The sequence below is a fragment of the Meleagris gallopavo genome, chromosome 1 (genome assembly GCF_905368555.1).
Source record: "Meleagris gallopavo chromosome 1, MGAL_WU_HG_1.1, whole genome shotgun sequence".
NCBI classification, from domain to species: domain Eukaryota; kingdom Metazoa; phylum Chordata; class Aves; order Galliformes; family Phasianidae; genus Meleagris; species Meleagris gallopavo.
Window position 1 is genome coordinate 136,536,948 of NC_139404.1, and position 18,716 is coordinate 136,555,663.

An 18,716-nucleotide genomic window follows, 5' to 3' on the forward strand; every position below is an offset into this window, starting at 1 on the left:
TTTACACACTTTTCTCTCTAAATGAAAGATTAACTTATTCTTCTGTTCCCACAAAGATCAGAGATAACGTACGATGACTGAAGTGTAACTTTCCTCTGAAGTTATTTCTGAATTAAGTCAGCACAAGTCAGGGCTCAACTACTCCGAGTTCCACATAGATAATTTCAGTGAATCCCAGAGAGTTTTGTGTAGGAGTTCCTGCAAAGATTTGTGAATTGCGTGGCCCATGTTTAATGAGGTGCTGTATCCTACGGTCACCAAACTAAGAACAGTAGGCTTCAAGTCCAACAAAGTTGTTATACTCCTGACAACAATGGAATTACACTCTTTGTCTTTGGAATGATGCTCAAGATGGTGATTCAGGTTTGGGCCCGTGGATCAACTTTACTGTTTTTAAATACACTCAAAACAAACGTAACTAATGATTATAGCAATAACCAGTCTTGCAGAAGGTAGTAAAATCCTTTCCACAAACAGTGTAAACAGCTGTGTGCTACACTGACTCAGATTTACCTGGGAAACAGCATCGTGTCTTTTCCTTCATTAAATGAACAAATGTAACAGGCAATATCTGAGCAGAATGAATGTAGAAGGCCATAGTATTTATTTTAGCTACTGCTTGGAGGTGAATAATACTTTAAGGAGCATTTTGTGTTTTTTATTTCTCCTCTACCTGGTTCTCCTTTTAAACCTGGGATGCCACTTAAGCCAGGAAGTCCTTTTTCACCCTTTGCTCCATGGAGGCCTGGGCTCCCTAAAGAAAGCAAGAAGACATGAGTTCATACGGTGGATATTTGTTCTAAAACCGAAAATATTTCTTTCACTGCAATTTCTGTTTTATCAAAGCATTCAAAACTTGCCTGGAAATCCTGCCATGCCAGGGGATCCTTTGGGACCTGGAGAACCCGGCATTCCTGGAATTCCTGCATTACCCTTTTCACCTTTGTCTCCAGATAAACCTGGACTACCTATTCTTCCTGGTTCTCCCTAGAAGTAGCAACATTATAAAAACCACACATTAATTCATAAACATTTTCTGCTTGCAGTGGTAGACATCACTCACTCTTAGACACTGGATTAAAAAGAATTTCACTCTTTTTCCATTCAGAAACAAAGTAATATAAGATTAAATTTAGCATTAAATTCCACTGTCAGAAACATTGACTTTCTAGCAATTGCTTAGTAACTGTGCATGAAAATGAGCACTCTTCTATGCATTTTTGTGATGGATTTTACAAAGGCTTTTCCAAATTAGCCTCATAACTTGCTGATTACACTTAATCATCTTAAAAAAAAAAAAGTCTTTTTTAAAACTTCAGTAAATTTACTGCCAAATTAGTAAGCTTTATTTTTGCAATTTTTACTTATAAACTCAGGATTACTGTCATTGTGTAACTAGAAAAAGCAAGGTGAAACAAATGAGAATCCTATTCAAATACTATTATAAGTGAAATTAACTTTATAGACTGTAGTAATACAGTTCTGTTTTCTGAGCATTTTACATTTTTTTCAGCTTCCCAATATCTTTGTAAAAGTACAGAAAAAATATTTCAGCATGCCTATTTGATCTGTCTGTAAGAAGCCTTTAAAAAATTTATTTCCTCAGTGTTTTTAAAAGTTTTTTCCCTCCTCCACATTTCTTGCAATGTAAATTTAGCTTTTTCTGGAGAGATAGAATAAATAAAAACTCTGAAAGTAGTGGTCCCATCAAATAGAATTCATCTAAATCTGTATGTATTCAAATTTTTCATCAGGTATTTAAATGAGCATAATAAAAAATACAACAAAATAGCTTAAAGGCATCTTTTTAAATGAGTTAGTCAGCAGAAACAAGATAATTGAAGCCTCAGGGGTGTAAATGAATACCTTCTCACCAGGAGATCCTGGAAATCCAATTCCAGGAAAACCTGCTGCTCCTTTGTCTCCTTTTTCACCTTTTTGCCCAGGGAACCCTGGTGTGCCTGGTGAACCTGGTATTCCAGGCAGACCCTTTTCTCCAGGTGTTCCTAGCAAGAGAAAAGGAAAAATGCTTGTATCAGAGCTAGTGGCACCTTAGCAGTATTGACAAGGCTTTTTCAGCTATGCCTAAAATACTTAGAGCTAGAAAAAAGTCTCTCTCATTACAATAGCTAGTAAGTTCAACTCTGAGATCCATCACCCTAAGGGGACTTTTTATGGGAAGACAAACTCTCCTGATAAGAGAAGGTTCTAATATTGGATTAGTAGAAAACAGAGCTATTGATAATAATACGATTTGAAAAAAAGTTTGTGTTGATTTGATTCATATCTAACAGGACAACAGTGACAAAGAGACTTTGCTGTAGCAGATTTTTGTGTGTCCCTCCACCATTTCTGTTTTCTATCTTTGATTTCCTAGATAGGCAGAAGGCCATCTGAATGGAGATAAAGTTTCCCTGTTGAGACCAAGTTTATTCTTCATTCTGTTCTTTACAAATCCTTTCCACCACAACAACCGCAAAGCACTGCTGTTTGTAAAAATAATATTTACCACTGGAACTCATCAAACTTTTTAGAAGGGGAAAATACACAAGAAGCTTAGAGTAGTTCACATGCTAGCAGAGACAGAAGACAGATGCCACTTGAAAAACTGCCCACTTGCAACAAAAGCATAAATACTCCATATGTCCCTTCTTTTCAGTGCACAAAGTACCATTTACTACCCAGTTAAAGGATTTACACATAGAAACTTAAGAAGCCACTGAATGAGAATTATTTGTATGCCAAGAAGAAGACTGAAAAAGCAACATCTCCAGCACCTACAGTTCAGGCACTGCAAATACTTTTATTGTTCAGTAGACCCACATCAACTAACACTCTATATAGGCTTCTCATAATGTACCAGATTAACTTAAGGAAAAAAAAAAAAAAAAATTCTTAGCAATCAATACCTGGCAAACCCATTTCACCAACTGATCCTTTTTGTCCTGGAATTCCTGGATCTCCTGGGTACCCTGGGGGACCCTGATCTCCTTTTGGTCCTAAGAAGAGCAGAGAAATTAAGAGTTCCATTAGTCAATATCGTTTACAGTACTTTATTTAACAACCTTTATCAATCTGTTGCTAGCTTCAGGCATACCTGGTTGTCCCGGAGTACCAGGTTCACCATCCCTTCCTGGAATTCCTGGTTCTCCATACTCCCCACGTAACCCTTTTTCTCCTGGTAGCCCAAGGTCTCCTAGACACCAAGAAGACAAACAGATGATTTTTAGCAAATATGTCATGACATACAATGGTCTTTCTAGTAAATTTTTGTCACTGTTGCTTCTTTCTTCTGATCAAGGGAACGGATGTATTCAAGCATCATGTACATTCTACAGTAGAGTCACACCTGATTAAAACCCAACTCTCCAGTCAAACCAGTGTTGAGAGAAGACTGCAAACTGTTGAGAGAGTTAATGAGTTATTTTTTTATGTGCCAGACAATATCAGGTATTAACAAAAATTATTTGATTTGGCTGTTTTGCTGTACTTGTGACCAACCAATTCACAGGCAGAAATGTCCTGTTTCCCTAGTTCTGCCTAATGTTAAAACAGCTTTAACGTTATAAACTTCTTTATACACATGTAACCACTGTGTCTGATATTGATTTCTGGAAAGGAAATAAAACTATCAACCAATCAACCTGCAGACCTATAGCAGAAAAGAAAATAACGAAAAAACAACCTATGTAGATTCGTTTAAAAGTTTTTCACAACCACCAAATATACCAAGATCAGAAACAAATGAGAGAAAGATATCCAGGTGAAACTGTTACAAGCTAAGTGCCTCACCAAACACAGAAATGCTGTCAGAAGCTGCATCTCAGTGTAGAAGCAGAAGCACTCCACACTTGCCCCTGCCCTTCCTCACAATCTCTGACACTAGGCTGTTCAAGCTATCTGTCCACATCTTATGTTTCTCTGAGTCTCAGCCAGGAAACAAGAGCCCAGGTCTCACTTTGATGAGTAGACAGACATGGAGAGAACAGATAGCTAGACTGAGAAACTGAGAAACTCTCCTGTACTCACAGTTTAAATATAACAAAGTATAGTTATTCACTGTGAAACTGGAAAGGAGTCTCAAGGGCTCCGTCCTGAGCCCAACAGAGAATCTGATTTCATCACACTGGATAGGCATGAAAAGAAGACAGGATTAGCTGTGAAAAGGTTTTGAAGAATTGGAGAACAGATAGGAAATAATCATCATGAGATTTAAAAAGTGCAATACACTACATTTTTTGCAAGGAGTATTCCAAAAGCATATAAAATTGCTTAAGCAGTAGTCGAGGAAAAAAATGATTAAGGATTATAGCTAATCACAAACCAAGTCAGTAACCAAATCAAATAAGCATCAAATAAGGTAAATTTCATTCCAACAGGACCTTAGTTGAATTACTTCAGTTGTTGCAGTGCACTGTGCTGAAACAGGGATGCAGCCAAGCTGGGAAGAATTCAGAAAGGGTAAGAAGAATTATAATTATTTCAGGGAAAAAAACGATGAAAGTTTTGAAGATTTGGTTGAAGGAAATGGAAGATTACATTATCTCTGTAGCTCCCTTCCATCCCTCACGTTATTATTCAGTGGTCTTTATTGCAACGCTGTTTCTATTATTTACATGAAAGACACGCTTTACTCTTTAAACAAGCTCTAGTTTCTTCCTTCGAACCAAAATTCTGTCTGTGTTCAGTCATTATTTTTATGGAGTTGAGGATGCTAGAAAAAGATTTGCATTTGCTGTGTGAAATTCTTAAAACTTGTTTTAAACCTGTTTTCTAAAGCTAAGATACAACTAAACTCAAAGTACCGCTGCTCTAACTTTACCTAATTAGAGACAGAAGTTACCTTTTTCTCCAGGATCTCCTTTTTGGCCTTTGAGACTAACCATATCCATGGTGTCCATGCTTCCAGGTTCTCCCGGAAGACCAGCTTCACCTTTATCCCCTTTGACACCTGGATCACCCTGTGGTCCAACCACACCTTTCAAACCTTGGCTACCTGTAAAGCACAGAACATTATAGTGGAGTATAAAATTTTGCAGAGATATTTAGTAGACAAGAACAACTATTTATTCAAACCTTGAGCATGGGCTAACATGCTCTGGAACGCTTATCTCAGATGCAGGTTTTTTTTTTTTAATGCAAGGACTTCACAATATCTCTACTGAGAAAAAGTGTTATTTTTTTCCTACTTCACAGCCATTGGTTTTAGACTCTCTCAAAACAATGGGAATAGAAGCTTAAGAATCACAGAATCATAGAATGGCCTGGATTGAAAAGGACCAAAATGATCATCTAGTTTTCAACCCCCTACTATGTGCAGGGTCGCCAACCACTACAGGTGGCTAAGAAATTAAAAATAGGGTACCAATTGAAGGATTGAACTAAGTCCCTCTTGCTGGCTATTTATAACTTAAAACGCAGCATTTTTCTGGGAGCAATACCCATAGCATGCTCTTACCTAGCCAACCCTTACGTTGTTGAAGAACAGACCAAAAGTCTTGTCACAGAATCACAGAATCACAGAATTGTAGAGGTTGGAAGGGACCTCTAGAGATCATCGAGACCAACCCCCCTGCCAAAGCAGGTTCCCTATACCAGGTCGCACAGGTAGGCGTCCAGGCGAGACTTGAATATCTCCAGAGAAGGAGACTCCACAACCTCCCTGGGCAGCCTGTTCCAGTGCTCCGTCACCCTCACCGTGAAGAAGTTCTTACGCACATTCGTGCGAAACTTCCTATGCTGCAGCTTATGTCCGTTTCCCCTCGTCCTGTCTCCACGTACCACTGAAAAGAGACTGGCCTCACCACTATGGCCGCCACACCTCAGATATTTATAAACCTGGATCAGGTCCCCTCTCAGTCTTCTTTTCTCAAGGCTAAACAGACCCAGTTCACTCAGCCTTTCTTCATAGGGGAGATGCTCCAGGCCCTTCACCATCTTTGTGGCCCTCCGCTGGACTCTTTCCAAGAGATCCCTGTCTTTTTTGTACTGGGGAGCCCAGAACTGGACACAGTACTCCAGATGAGGCCTTACTAGGGCAGAGTAGAGGGGGAGGATCACCTCCCTCGACCTGCTGGACACGCTCTTCTTAATGCACCCCAGAATGCCATTGGCCTTTTTGGCCACGACGGCACACTGCTGGCTCATGGCCAACCTGTCGTCCACCAGGACGCCCAGGTCCCTCTCTGCAGAGCTCCTCTCCAGCAGCTCATCCCCCAGCCTGTATTGGTGCATGCAATTATTCCTCCCTAGGTGTAAGACCCTACACTTGCTTGTGTTGAACCTCATCCGGTTTCTTACTGCCCAGCTCTCCAGCCTGTCCAGGTCTCGCTGAATGGCAGCACAGCCTTCAGGCGTGTCAGCCAATCCTCCCAACTTCGTATCATCAGCAAACTTGCTGAGGGTGGCCACTATCCCCTCATCAAGGTCATTGATGAAGATGTTGAACAAGACCGGACCCAGCACAGACCCCTGGGGGACACCACTGGTTACAGGTCTCCAGCCAGACTCTGCACCACCAACGACGACTCTCTGCGCTCTGCCAGTCAGCCAGTTCTCAACCTCAGTGCCCAAACACATGACCGCTCCTAGGATATAGCTTTCTAGATTATACCATTTCTAACTTACAGGGATGTTACATGACATAAAACATTCCTTAGGCCAAGCGTATTCCCTGTATTTCATTATTTTCAGACTTGTCTTCAGTTGAGAAAAAAGTTGATATCAAAATATTCTAGAAAATTTTGAGAAAAATCTCTGTCTTACCTTTTTCACCAGGCAACCCTCGATCTCCAATTGGTCCAGGAGTCCCTGGCAACCCGGGAGTTCCCATAACTCCCATTTCTCCTTTGGCTCCTGAAACCAAAATGAAATAGTGAATAGCAGAAATAAAGCAAGCACTGTAAAGAAATATGAGAAGTGGAATGATTTACTCCCAGTTATATTAGGGATTGCTCTACTTAAGGAAAAATGCTGCAGAGAGGATGATCAAATCTAAAATAGCGTGATAGAGAAAGCAACAGTAAAATAGTGTTACAAAAACCAGAATAAAACAATTTATAATAGGTTCTTGACAGATTCTTAAAACTTCCAACTACAGTAAAACAGTGTTGTCATCAACAAAAGCTTTATTAAAACCACATTCTATACATTCTATCACTGACTAATCATCTTTCATTACTGCAAATTAAAGCCTCATTCCTGCAGATAGCTGTATTTCATCCACCAAAATATTTCAGTATGAGGTTAAAGCTACACATCTACAGAAAAGCTTTGTTGATAGCAGCCCATATGTTTTCCCCAAGCTCAGGTTCTTTGATGGATCAATTCCTAATTGTGTGAAGGGGCATCCTAACAGGATTTAATAAAGCAGTTGTCGAAGACACCAGTTTCCAAGATAGATTACTTCCCAGAAGTAAATATGTTTACCTGCTGATCCTTTCAGTCCAACAGATCCTTGTGGACCTGGCAAGCCAGGTAGCCCTACAGACCCTGGTACTCCAGGCTGGCCCTGGCTACCTTTATCGCCTTTTGGCCCTGGCCTATCTAGACCTGGGATACCAGGGAAGCCTCTTTCTCCTTTTATTCCGGGAAATCCTATGAAAAACAGATGACATGGGATTAGTCTTTAGAAGAAAACAGGGAACATAGTTAACAAGTATACCCAAGAATGTCCTCAGAAATTTCTGAATGAAGAGTCAAAGTCAGTTTCTCTATTTACATCGAAAGAACAGAAATATTGCTCGTTTCTTGCCTGCAGCCTCAATCCTGTATATATTAGCCACAGTAACTTGAGGAGACTGAACAAAATGACAGACATTTCCTCAGACTTTGCTCTGCTTTATAGAGCAGATGGATGAGATCTTCTGCCATGCTCCTCATGGTCCCACCACAGATCTAATATTGCAAAGCAGTTCATTGTAAAGCAGTGTCAAATATCAACTCTGATTTATGCAAAACAAACAAACAAACAAAAGCTCTTCCAATCATCAGCTTGGGAGTATTTTTCTCTTACCTGGTGGCCCTTCGGGTCCTGGCTGCCCAGCAGGCCCTGGCAATCCTGGTGGGCCCACTCCTGGTGAGCCTTGGGGGCCTGGCAAGCCTTGTAGTCCAGGGAGGCCTGGATCTCCTGTTGGGAGACAGAGACCAGAGTCCTTGAGACCTCATTTGCTGAGAATGTTGGACAGAATGCTGTACTTGGCCAACAAAACTTCATTTCAGACTTTAATACCTCTAGCCTGGGTTCAGGGAAAGGGTTGCTTTTTGGTGCTTGCCATTTGCTAGTAGTTGTTGTAGATGAAAAGGAGGAAAGAGAAAGGAAAAATGAAAACACCTTGAGAAACCAGTAGGATTTAAGTATCTTTTTGCTGCTTCTACAGAGGAGTAACTATAAAAAAGAAAAATAAATACAGAACAGTATTTTATTTTTCTGACAATATTACCTCTGAATCCTTGTTGTCCAGGTACACCTGGGAATCCTTGTTCACCTCGTAAGCCAGGCAGCCCTGGATTTCCTTTTTCTCCTGGGATGCCAGCTGGGCCTGGGATGCCTGGCAATCCTTTGGGACCAGGGAGACCCACTCCAGGTTCACCCTAGCCATAAAAACACGACCGAGTGGGAATTAATACATCAAAACCAAGAACTGATTCACTGAATGTATTTAAACTATTCAGAAAAATAACACTACACATGACTTCAGGGGATAAACACAAGCCATTAGAGTTAACATCAAGCATTCATCTACTTTCTTCTTTTGTCTGTACAATGACAAGAAACACAAGATACAGGACAGTTTGGCCAATCTTTTTTTTTTTTTCTTTTTTTTTTAATAAAAAGCAGGATATCTGCTCAGAGTCCTGTTCATAAGAACAGTCACAGAAAACAGCATCAGCAGCAGATACTTACTTTTTGACCTTGTAAACCTGGTGTGCCTGGAAAACCATCCAGGCCAGGGGTTCCAGGAGTTCCCGGCAGACCAGGTGAGCCAGGCTGACCTGGGAAACCTACAAAAGAAAGCTCATATCATTTCTACCTGTCCTTGTAAGCATTCCCTATTGTTTCTTCACACCTCTAACTGAACTACTTGTGCCCTCAGAAGGTCATGCTTAAAATATCTGTGTGGTCTCTTACATCAAATTTCTAGGGATGGCAGCATCCAAACGACAGTGTTCTCAACAGAGGACACTTTGTGAGTCTGTGAACAGAAATTTAAACACTGAGTTTCATGCCACAAAGAAATAAATTCTAAGTGCTCTTAAATTAAACCCTTGTGGAGTAGCATTATTGAGAAAAATCCTGTCTAAAAAGCTGTATTCCAAAACTCTTCTTCAGAAAGGGCAACTGTAGGGGAACTGTTTGGTCAGAGCTTGAACTCTTGATTGAGCACTTGGTGAAGGAGTGCGGCTGGCCCAGGGAGTGCAGGCAAATTGTTTGCACCTGTGATCCCTGCATGACCAGATGGGGTGGACCCAGGGTGGAGCCATCCTGGACTTGTATAAGAGCCAGTCTCTGAGGGGAGAGCATCTCTTGGACCTAGGCTGCTTCCCTAAAAGGAGTGCTGCACAGCCAGAGAGCCTCTTCACCAGTTGGATGAGTTCCATTCTTTTTTCTTTATACAACTATTGGCCTACCTGTGAATACTTAGCCTGGTATCATCAAGAACCTGTCAGAAGCAATTTTGCTACTTTGTAAGCAGAACAGTGACTCAATACGTGGGATCTAAGACTGAAGGATGCACAACAGAAGCCATCTTGGAGTCAGCACCTTCTGATCTGTATATGTAGCCTTGGATGTCCTACACATATCTCTGTGGGTCACACATGTTTCTATGCCACAGCTGGCCCATGGGCTGTGCCTTCTGAATGCCAGAAAGAATACAGACAGTATTCTGCAGATAACTTAAAGGTAGTGCTTGCTCAATACCACCACACATTCAGTAAATTGAAATGAAACTCCTTTCCTACGTTAGATCTGAGGGAGTACAAAATTCCACCTTTAAGCCAAGCTCTGGGAAAGTCACGGGGCAGAGTTGCATTGAAGGAAGAGTATTTGAAAGAAGAGTGTTTTACATATAATTTCATTCTCATTGGCATCGAAGAGCATGCAGCAATCCTTTTCTAGATTCTATGAAACTCTTCTGTTCAGTGTCATGGCAGTTTTGGATGAACTAAAGGTCTTCACAGGTGGATCTGCCTTTTCTGTTCTAAAAGTCTTTCTGACCCTCCCAGTTTGTTGCGTGGGGAATCTCAGTAAATGGAATAACAATGAAGACAAAAGAGTCTAGGAGTTGAGGTGTCTGTTGAAAGATCAGCCATCTAGAGCAGAATGAGGAGCTGCAGCATTATAAAATATATTTCCTGAAAATCCAGACTCTCTTCTATGCACATACCCTGACAATAGCCATTCAAGGAAGCCTAACTTTATCTAGATATGTCTGTATTTTGACCAAGTCACTCACATCCACCTGGGACGCAACAGAGGTGCTAGTGCTGGTCCAAAAAAGTCATTATTATGTCAACTTTTTTTTTTTTTTTTTTTAACCAAACTAAGCTGTGGCTCATTTTTCAGAAAGGCCATCTCATCTCTCAGAAACCTTAGGTGTTGCAATGTAATATGCACTGTATCGCTTTCTGTTCTGGCAGTAGTGTTGACACCGCTTGTATATGCACTACATCACTGCACAAAGCAGGTGTGCCTTGAAATATCCTTATTGTGGTTCTTCTGGAGTTTTATAAGTGAAGGGCTACACCTCCCAAATCCCTCCGTGCAGCCATGACTGGATGACTGTAGTCCTCCGTCCACACTGCAGTTACACCAGCTCTGATAGGTCACAGATAGATAACTTTGTCTTACCTTTGGGTCCTGGAGGTCCAGGAAACCCTATACCTGGCTGCCCAACAGCACCTTTTTCTCCTGGCAGGCCAGGTCTCCCTGGAAGCCCAGGATTCCCTTTGTCACCTTTAGAAGCGTAAACAAAAAAAATGTTAATACAAATGTTAGCTTCTGGGAAACAAAACCATTATAATAATCAGACAAAAATTAAAAGGATGCTGTACCTTGGGGTCCAGGGAAACCAGGTGGTCCAGGAAGGCCATCTGCCCCAGGAGGTCCAGGGAGTGGTACAGTTCGTCCTGCTTCACCCTTTGCTCCTGTAAATGTAAAGATGTATTAAGTATGGGAACAGATTAAACTAAATAGAAAAGTTTAATCCATCTAGCCAGCAGTGTTAGTCTCTCAATGCTTTTACAACCAACATTTTATCAAGTTTATTATAGAAAGTTCATAGAAAACTACAATGAATTAGGTTTAAGATGAGCTTAAACCATCTTGTTTGGCCTAGCTGAAAATAAAAGAAAACTGACCTCAAAAACGTGCAAGTGAGCTGCTGAAATAAAACACTGTTCCATTAGTCTAAATTAGGCTTTTTCTCACATCTTAAATTTCAGTTGATGCTCACTTAAAGGACATTTTTTTTACATTTTTAATTGTTTTAAAAGAACATACTATAGCATTACCTGGAAGACCAGGTAAACCTGGGGTTCCAGCAAAACCTCTGTCTCCTTTGTCACCAGGTAACCCTGCAGTGCCTATCCCAGGAGGGCCAGGTAAACCTCTTTCACCACGTACTCCAGGGAATCCAGGTTGGCCAGGGGGACCACGTTCTCCTTTCAAGCCAGCTGTACCCTAATTTTTGGAAAGTATAAATGAAGGTTTTGCCTAACTGGCAAGATAGAAAACATTCTTCTATCTGTGTTAATATTTTTTAACTTGGCTCTAGCACAGCATCCTTATCTGTAGCACCAAAGAAGGTCAATTCTTTATCACTGAACACCATGAAAAATAACTGGGTTCCATGTAGGCCAGCACATGGAAATCACCCCTACTGTGCAATGCAGATAAATGTACCATTTAGGCTGCTTTCCCAATTGTGGATCTTGGAAAAAATCCAAGCTGCAGATACAGATCCACATCCATGCCAGCTCTCTAGCATGGAAAGACTTAAAATTATTAGTTTCTACAAAAGATAAGAGTGCTGCAACAGAGCTGAATCTTGTACTAATGATCACTACTTGGACAAGTGCATTCCTTCAATATTCTCCAGATATGTGTTAAATCATTCCAACTAGTTCTCATTATAAAGCTATGAAAAAGGGGAAAGGGACAAAAACACTGCTTTGTGAGGGAATTAACCGTGTTCTGTAGTCCAGAAAACAGGAAGTCAAATAATTTGGGTATGTCTGAGCTGGATTACGTACTTGCATGACATATTCAGAGAGAGGTCAAAATCAAACTCTGAAATACTCTGTTGTTGAAGGGCCCTATTCTTTGCCAGCTCTAGGGATAACAGAATCTTTCAAGGAGGAATGAAATACTCGAGTAAGACATACCGATGCTCCTTTTGGACCTTGAGGCCCTGGCAATCCGTCTTTTCCTGGTGTTCCTTCTCTTCCAGGAATACCTGGTTGTCCTGGGAAACCAGGATCTCCCTTCTCACCTTTCAGGATGGAATCATACGTAAAATCTCCTGGTTCTCCTTTTGCCCCAGGGCGGCCAATGAGTCCTGGAGCGCCTGGAGGCCCCTGAAATTTCATAAATTCAAATGTCATCAGTTGCCTATCAACTCTTCAAGTGATAAAAAAGAAAACAGACCTTCAGAAATTAAAGAGTAGATACAAATAAAAAAAAAAATCAATTTGGTTTTCAACCAAAGAGATCAAATGAGAATATCTGTATAAAATTCAAATGCTATTTGCAGAAGAGCTAAGACTAACTGAAGACTGAAAGCCCTTTATGTTTATTTATGACACTTAACTGATGAAAATACACATTTCACATGATTACCAGCATTCATTTATTCTGTACAATTGACATCCATGTTTGCTGGAAGTGTAGAATACTATGCACATGTTCAGAAGAAGTTTTGCAAGCGCTCTAGGGAAAAAAATTATCTATGTAGAAATACACATATATGATTTCCAGAATTCCAGTCTTTCACTACATATTGTCTAGGACTTGTATGCACTTTTTTCATTGGAACATTCTGTTTTTAAGTGAAACAGAACAAGTGTTAAGCCCAGACTTTATGTCTTATATGTACCTTCCACTTAAGCCTAAACTAGAATAAAGTCAAAGATAATCTTTCCATTAGGTTTAGTGGTTCCAGAATCAGACACTGGTTCTGCCATGGATTTGAACAATGTGAGCTAGCAAAGCTGGCCTCTGTGTAATAGTTTTTCCCAGACAAACTGTATACTAGATCACCACCTGACTGAATTCTGTAGACCAAAACAAGCTTAAAGGCATTCAGAAATATAACCAGTCCATTTCTGATGAAAGACATTCACAGAACTTCAGAGGCAAGAAAAGGAACATGTAAAGATATGGTAAATATGTGCTGAGAACAAATGCAAGACATTAGTATATTTAAGCTTTTTTAAGGTGTCTTTTTTTGTTTGCCTCTTGCATATTTTGCCTCTTTTATTTTTCTCAACTCTTTCTTTCAAGGGCCTACTTACATTATAGTAAATTTAGTCTCTGAGTACTTCCGTCATGTTTATCGTGATGGAAACAGAGAACAGAATCCATCCAGCTAACTGTTGCTACCTAAATACAGGTATCTAGCATTTATTCATACTTAAGAGCAAGAAACAGATTCCTTGAGCAAGGAATTTGTACATGAGGTTTGATTTATCTTCTGAAGGTACATGTCTCTCCCCACTAGTGACAGAGAGGAAGCTTGGTTAATTCTAGTGTGCGTTTAAGTTAGTGCACATGAAAGTCACTGAGAAGCTACTCATATGTTGCCAAAAATGGAAGAAGAAAACAGCTTTGGGGGAAAAAAAAAATCTGCAAAGACTCTGGAAAACTCAGTCTACTTACATTAGGAATGGTGTCAAAATCTAACTTATGCTAGTGGAGCATGTACGCTTAAGTTGGTCTTCACAGTACACCACAGTGTATGCAGGGAATCTCAAATGAACTCGGACAAGATCAAATATTATTTGCTAGTACATTGGTTATCTAAGAGTGTTGCTTTTTTAGGCATGTACTATGATTAGAACTGTTCTGATTCTGATATCCAGCCTAATTCACAGAGAGCCTTGTTATATGCTGCATCAACAAAATTGTAGTCTCATTAACTAGGTTTCATAGAGTACATGGCGCATAGAACACACAAACTGTTGAAGTATACTGCATGCTAACATTGACTAACTGCTTATACTACACTAGATGGCACTCTCTCAATATATTATGTACACAATAGCAAAGAGTTACTGGATAGAAACACTGCTACAAGGGAAGGTCTGTGAAGACATGCATCTAGTTCATATGAAATCGTCCTTCTTACCCAGCTACACTGCTGAGATTATCTGATGGGTAAGCACAGAAATTTAACCCATTTCTGACAGCTGTTTTTTCTTCTCACAGCTAGACAGCACCACTGCTTAGTTTATTTTGCTAGGTATATCCAGTTCCTTAATTTTATTATATCACTGTGCTGGTCTATTTTTAAACAGAACTATTACACAAATACTGAATATTTTTGATCATAAAGCAGAAAATACAGAAATAGCATTTGCTAAGGTGTTACTTACGGGTACACCTGGAAGGCCATCAAGTCCAGGTAAGCCTCTGTCACCCTTGAAACCTGACTGTCCCGGAAAACCTTATCAAAGACAGAAAAATAGAATTCCATTTATTACATTCTTTTACAAATGGCTCGTTGAATGTGAAGCCTTTCTGACTCTTCACAAAGTTTCTAATTAACAAATGGAACTCTGCTAAAGTCAGTGAAGTTGTCCATGTTCATGTGCTAATGTGTTCCACGTGTCTTCATTCACATGCTCAGAAGTTGATGGGACATCTGACCTACCAGGCAAACTTCAGACTGGAAGTTTGCCAATGCGATTCCCATCTACAAGAAGGGTTGTAAGGAGGACCCGGGGAACTACAGGCCTGTTAGCCTGACCTCAGTGCCACAGAAGGTTATGGAGCAGATTGTCTTGAGGGAGATCACACGGCGTGTGCAGGACAACCAGGGGATCAAACCTAGCCAGCAGGTTCACGAAGGGCAGGTCCTGCTTGACGAACCTGATCTCTTTCTATGATCTAGTGACCAGTCTGGTAGATGAGGGAAAGGCTGTTGATGTAGTCTACCTAGACTTCAGCAAAGCCTTTGACACTGTATCCCACAGTATTCTGCAGAAGCTGGCAGCCTTTTGCTTGGATAGGTATGCTCTTGGCTGGATAAGGAACTGGCTAGAGGGCTGGGCCCAGAGAGTGGTGGTGAAAGGAGTTAAATCCAGCTGGCAACCGATCATGAGTGGTGTTCCCCAGGGGTCAGTGCTGGAGTCTGTCCTCTTCAATATCTCCATATCTTCAATATGTTGCATTTCTCTGATATGGTAGCAGATAATTCATTTCTTTTTGGTCACACTACTTGATGCTAGGATTGGGAACGTTATGTGTGAGCTACTGCCACGCCTGAGTACATAGAGCAAGTGTTTCCTACATTTTTCACTTTCACAAGTTGGATTACAGTTTGCAAAGATGCTCCACTGTGGGCAGCTTCTGCTTCCTCAGTAGCTCTTGTCAATTTCAGTAGGAGTTAAGAATCAAGCCAAAAATAAGAATATTCCTTTTTTGTTGTTGTTTTCCCATTAGTTTCAGAAGCAATTTGATTAACGGGAGAAAAAATAATCAATCACATAGTATACACTGTGCTTTCAGATTTTAGTCTTGGCAGTTAATTCTCAGGTAGTCAATGTTTTTTTTTTTACCTGCTGGACCTGGTAGTCCTTGAGGTCCTGGAAGTCCAGGAGGTCCTACTTTATCACACAAGGCACAGGTTTCACCTTTTTCACCTGAAAAAAAAAAAAAAAAAAGTAATGAATAACAATGACAAGATTTAAGGCAGCTGCAGCAGACAGAATCCAGTGGCGATTGTCAATTTAATACACTATGTGTTGGAAGAATAAAAATAAATGTGTTATTTCTAACTACTTTTTGAATTCTCTTTGAAGAGAATTTATGAGTAAACTGGTATTCAAAAGCCTTTAAAACTTTAGAAAGAAAGAATAGAATGAAAATCAGCTTACATATTTTCCTACAGATAATATTTAACAAGAGAATTAGAAGGAACCAAACTGAAGAGGATCAAAAGGAAGAGAAATATACAAGGTATAGAAGATAGGAAAAAATTGAAGTGGAAAAAGAAGAAACTCTACAGCCGCTGCAATTTTGCAGTTTTAGAAAAAAAGTCTGTAGAATGAAATTAGGAACCATTATGTAAAAGAACGCAGCTCATTTTTTGTACATGTCCATTTAGTTGATACTGCTAAAACACATAGTTGACAGTAGCCCTTACAAGTGTAGGAATTTTAGTTTCAATTATAGCCAAGGTAATGATTCATAAACCATTTCTTTTGCCAGCTCATCTTCCCTTCTCAAGTTCTTCATCTCAGAAATCATACTTCAAATTGCTGTGAACAGCTCTATTTATACTTAATGAGTCTGTACTCAAACCTTTTTTCTTCCTAGCAACGTGTGGGCTAAGTGAAATATAAGTGAAGTTTGTGTCAACCAACTCAATAGAGAGTGTCTTTCTTTTACTCACCAGAGACCCATCCAGCACCTTGCACATTCATGGACTGTTTCTGTAACTAACATTAAGTACTGTTTCCCTGGATCACGTTGACTCGATCAACACCTTGACGTATCCAAGCCACGGCATACAAAGCAATAGGAAGCAACTCTACTTTCACTTGAAATAATATTACCTTTCTCTCCCATCTCTCCTGGAAATCCGTGTTGCCCTGGAGGTCCAGGTATACCCGGTGCACCAGGTTGCCCCTGCTGACATTGATCAATTCCATCTGTAATTGAAATGCAGTAGAGACGATTGTTTGGCAAATGCAAGTTTCTATTATAGGGCTGCATTTATGAATGTCTCAGTTAAATGTATCTGTGAGAAGTCATAAATCAGGATAGCCTCTCATTTTTCTGTTTCTGTCTTCTAATATGAAAAACTAATTGGAATTCTTTCTTCTGATTCTAGATAGATCACTTAAGAAACCCATTGAATTACAGAAATAAAAGATGGCTCTGCCATAACAAGGTCAAAAACAAACTTCACAGAAAACGCATTTTTATTGTAAGCTTTGGCTATGAGAAGTGCTTTGGATGAAAAAATTTATCTTTTAACCTTGAAGGAAATGGAGAATGTTGGTGTTCTGAAGAAATTTTTTTATGTAATGATTTTTATATCTAACCTAGAAATACAGTGAACTTTCTAGGTCAAGAACAGATTGTTAATGTCTGTTTAACTTCTTTACACTGAAAAATCTTTCTGAAAATGTGAAACTAAGTATACTAGGAACTGAAATAGGTAAAAAATGAGAAGATTTAGCAAATGATAGGAATACAAATTGAGCTTATTCTGTTTGATGTTATGACATAGGTTCTGACCTAATACAAACTAATGTCATTTTGGCCAAAGTCAGTAGACAAAAAGTTTGAGTGAAGTTTGGGAAACAACAGTTAAATGCAAAGAATAAATTATTTTTTCCCATTACGCATCTGAAAAAAACTAAAGAAGTGTCTGGGGAAGGAGCAAAATTAAGCAAGGAGAGAAATATGTTTAATAAAAGAAACAGGAATTGTTCTTGTTAATATAAGGGACAAGGTGAGAGTTTGCTATTTAATTCCCTACATTAAGGGTTGCATTTTATACTGGTTCATTGGCAGACACTTTTGGTGTAGGAATTCCATGGAGAATAATGGTTTTTTTTCAATAGTTTAAGACTGTTTAAGCTACTGTAATGGGGTTATCATCTTCTATTTCGTATTTAACCTTTAAAAGATTTACCAAAATCACAACTTTGGAAAGGCACTATGTAGCTTTCAACTTTTTAATAAAATCTCTTGGATGTTACACAAAGGAATCAAAGGCTGCATAAAATAAACATGCCATCTGCACATGCCATTTAAAGTTTCACCTGACCCCGTCATCTGTAGATATTTTGTAATCTGCCAGAGAACTGTAAGTAAAACACTACTTTTCCTCTCATTGTGTATGTAAAAAAGGTAATTCTTATGTTAAGATTTACAGCCAAACAAAATAGATAAGACAAGTTAATTTGTAGCATTTACCTAAAGCTGTATAGAAAAACAGAGTATTACTTTTAATATTTTGTATTTTCTATTATCCTCTGTCTTAGTTCTCTTGTCATTGTTATCTTATTGTTCTTTAGTTAAATAACATCAAACACTTCAATTTACAATTATACAGTACAAAATCAAATTAACACTGTGAGGAACCAAAAAACATATAAATGGTTAAATATAAAAGTTTCATGTTGAAACAATTTGTTTGCAATACTCTTTAAAGGCACAGATGGCCTAGAGTTCACAGAAAGTACATTCATGACAAATACAGTAAAAGAATCATAAAACACAAAACTAGGAAGAAACTGGATACATCTAAATCTGGTATTTGCTAAATAAACTATTAATATAACTCTGTATAACAAGTAACCCTAACATACATGCTTCTTTATTTAAATTATGTTTGATGTTGACTGATACGTACCATCGAAAATGGACTTTCTGTGCAATGTCTAGTTTAGTCAAATACTTTATCTTCCCCTTTAAAAATGCTTTATCAGAAGCTAATTACACATAGCTATATAACATGCTGTTGTTAGTATAAATACTA

General features: G+C 39.2%; 1 protein-coding gene across 2 annotated transcripts in view; it reads right to left on the reverse strand.

Moving 5' to 3' along the window:
* Nucleotides 1–18,716, reverse strand: part of COL4A1 (collagen type IV alpha 1 chain) — a 111,085-nt gene that overhangs the window by 18,497 nt on the left and 73,872 nt on the right. Inside the window, exons 22-39 of one of the 2 annotated variants that reach the window (XM_010728563.4) lie at nucleotides 16,780–16,875; nucleotides 15,781–15,864; nucleotides 14,596–14,666; nucleotides 12,388–12,579; nucleotides 11,515–11,683; nucleotides 11,056–11,148; nucleotides 10,853–10,957; nucleotides 8,906–9,003; nucleotides 8,442–8,592; nucleotides 8,015–8,128; nucleotides 7,429–7,596; nucleotides 6,766–6,855; nucleotides 4,844–4,996; nucleotides 3,098–3,196; nucleotides 2,910–2,999; nucleotides 1,867–2,006; nucleotides 861–987; nucleotides 674–754 (exon numbers count right to left, since the gene is read on the reverse strand). In XM_010728563.4, coding sequence (XP_010726865.1) covers nucleotides 674–754; nucleotides 861–987; nucleotides 1,867–2,006; nucleotides 2,910–2,999; nucleotides 3,098–3,196; nucleotides 4,844–4,996; nucleotides 6,766–6,855; nucleotides 7,429–7,596; nucleotides 8,015–8,128; nucleotides 8,442–8,592; nucleotides 8,906–9,003; nucleotides 10,853–10,957; nucleotides 11,056–11,148; nucleotides 11,515–11,683; nucleotides 12,388–12,579; nucleotides 14,596–14,666; nucleotides 15,781–15,864; nucleotides 16,780–16,875 — 2,121 coding nt within the window. Of the gene's footprint in view, nucleotides 1–673; nucleotides 755–856; nucleotides 988–1,866; nucleotides 2,007–2,909; nucleotides 3,000–3,097; nucleotides 3,197–4,843; nucleotides 4,997–6,765; nucleotides 6,856–7,428; nucleotides 7,597–8,014; nucleotides 8,129–8,441; nucleotides 8,593–8,905; nucleotides 9,004–10,852; nucleotides 10,958–11,055; nucleotides 11,149–11,514; nucleotides 11,684–12,387; nucleotides 12,580–14,595; nucleotides 14,667–15,780; nucleotides 15,865–16,779; nucleotides 16,876–18,716 lie in introns of both variants that reach the window. The other variant, XM_085215501.1, reaches the window with a different exon arrangement.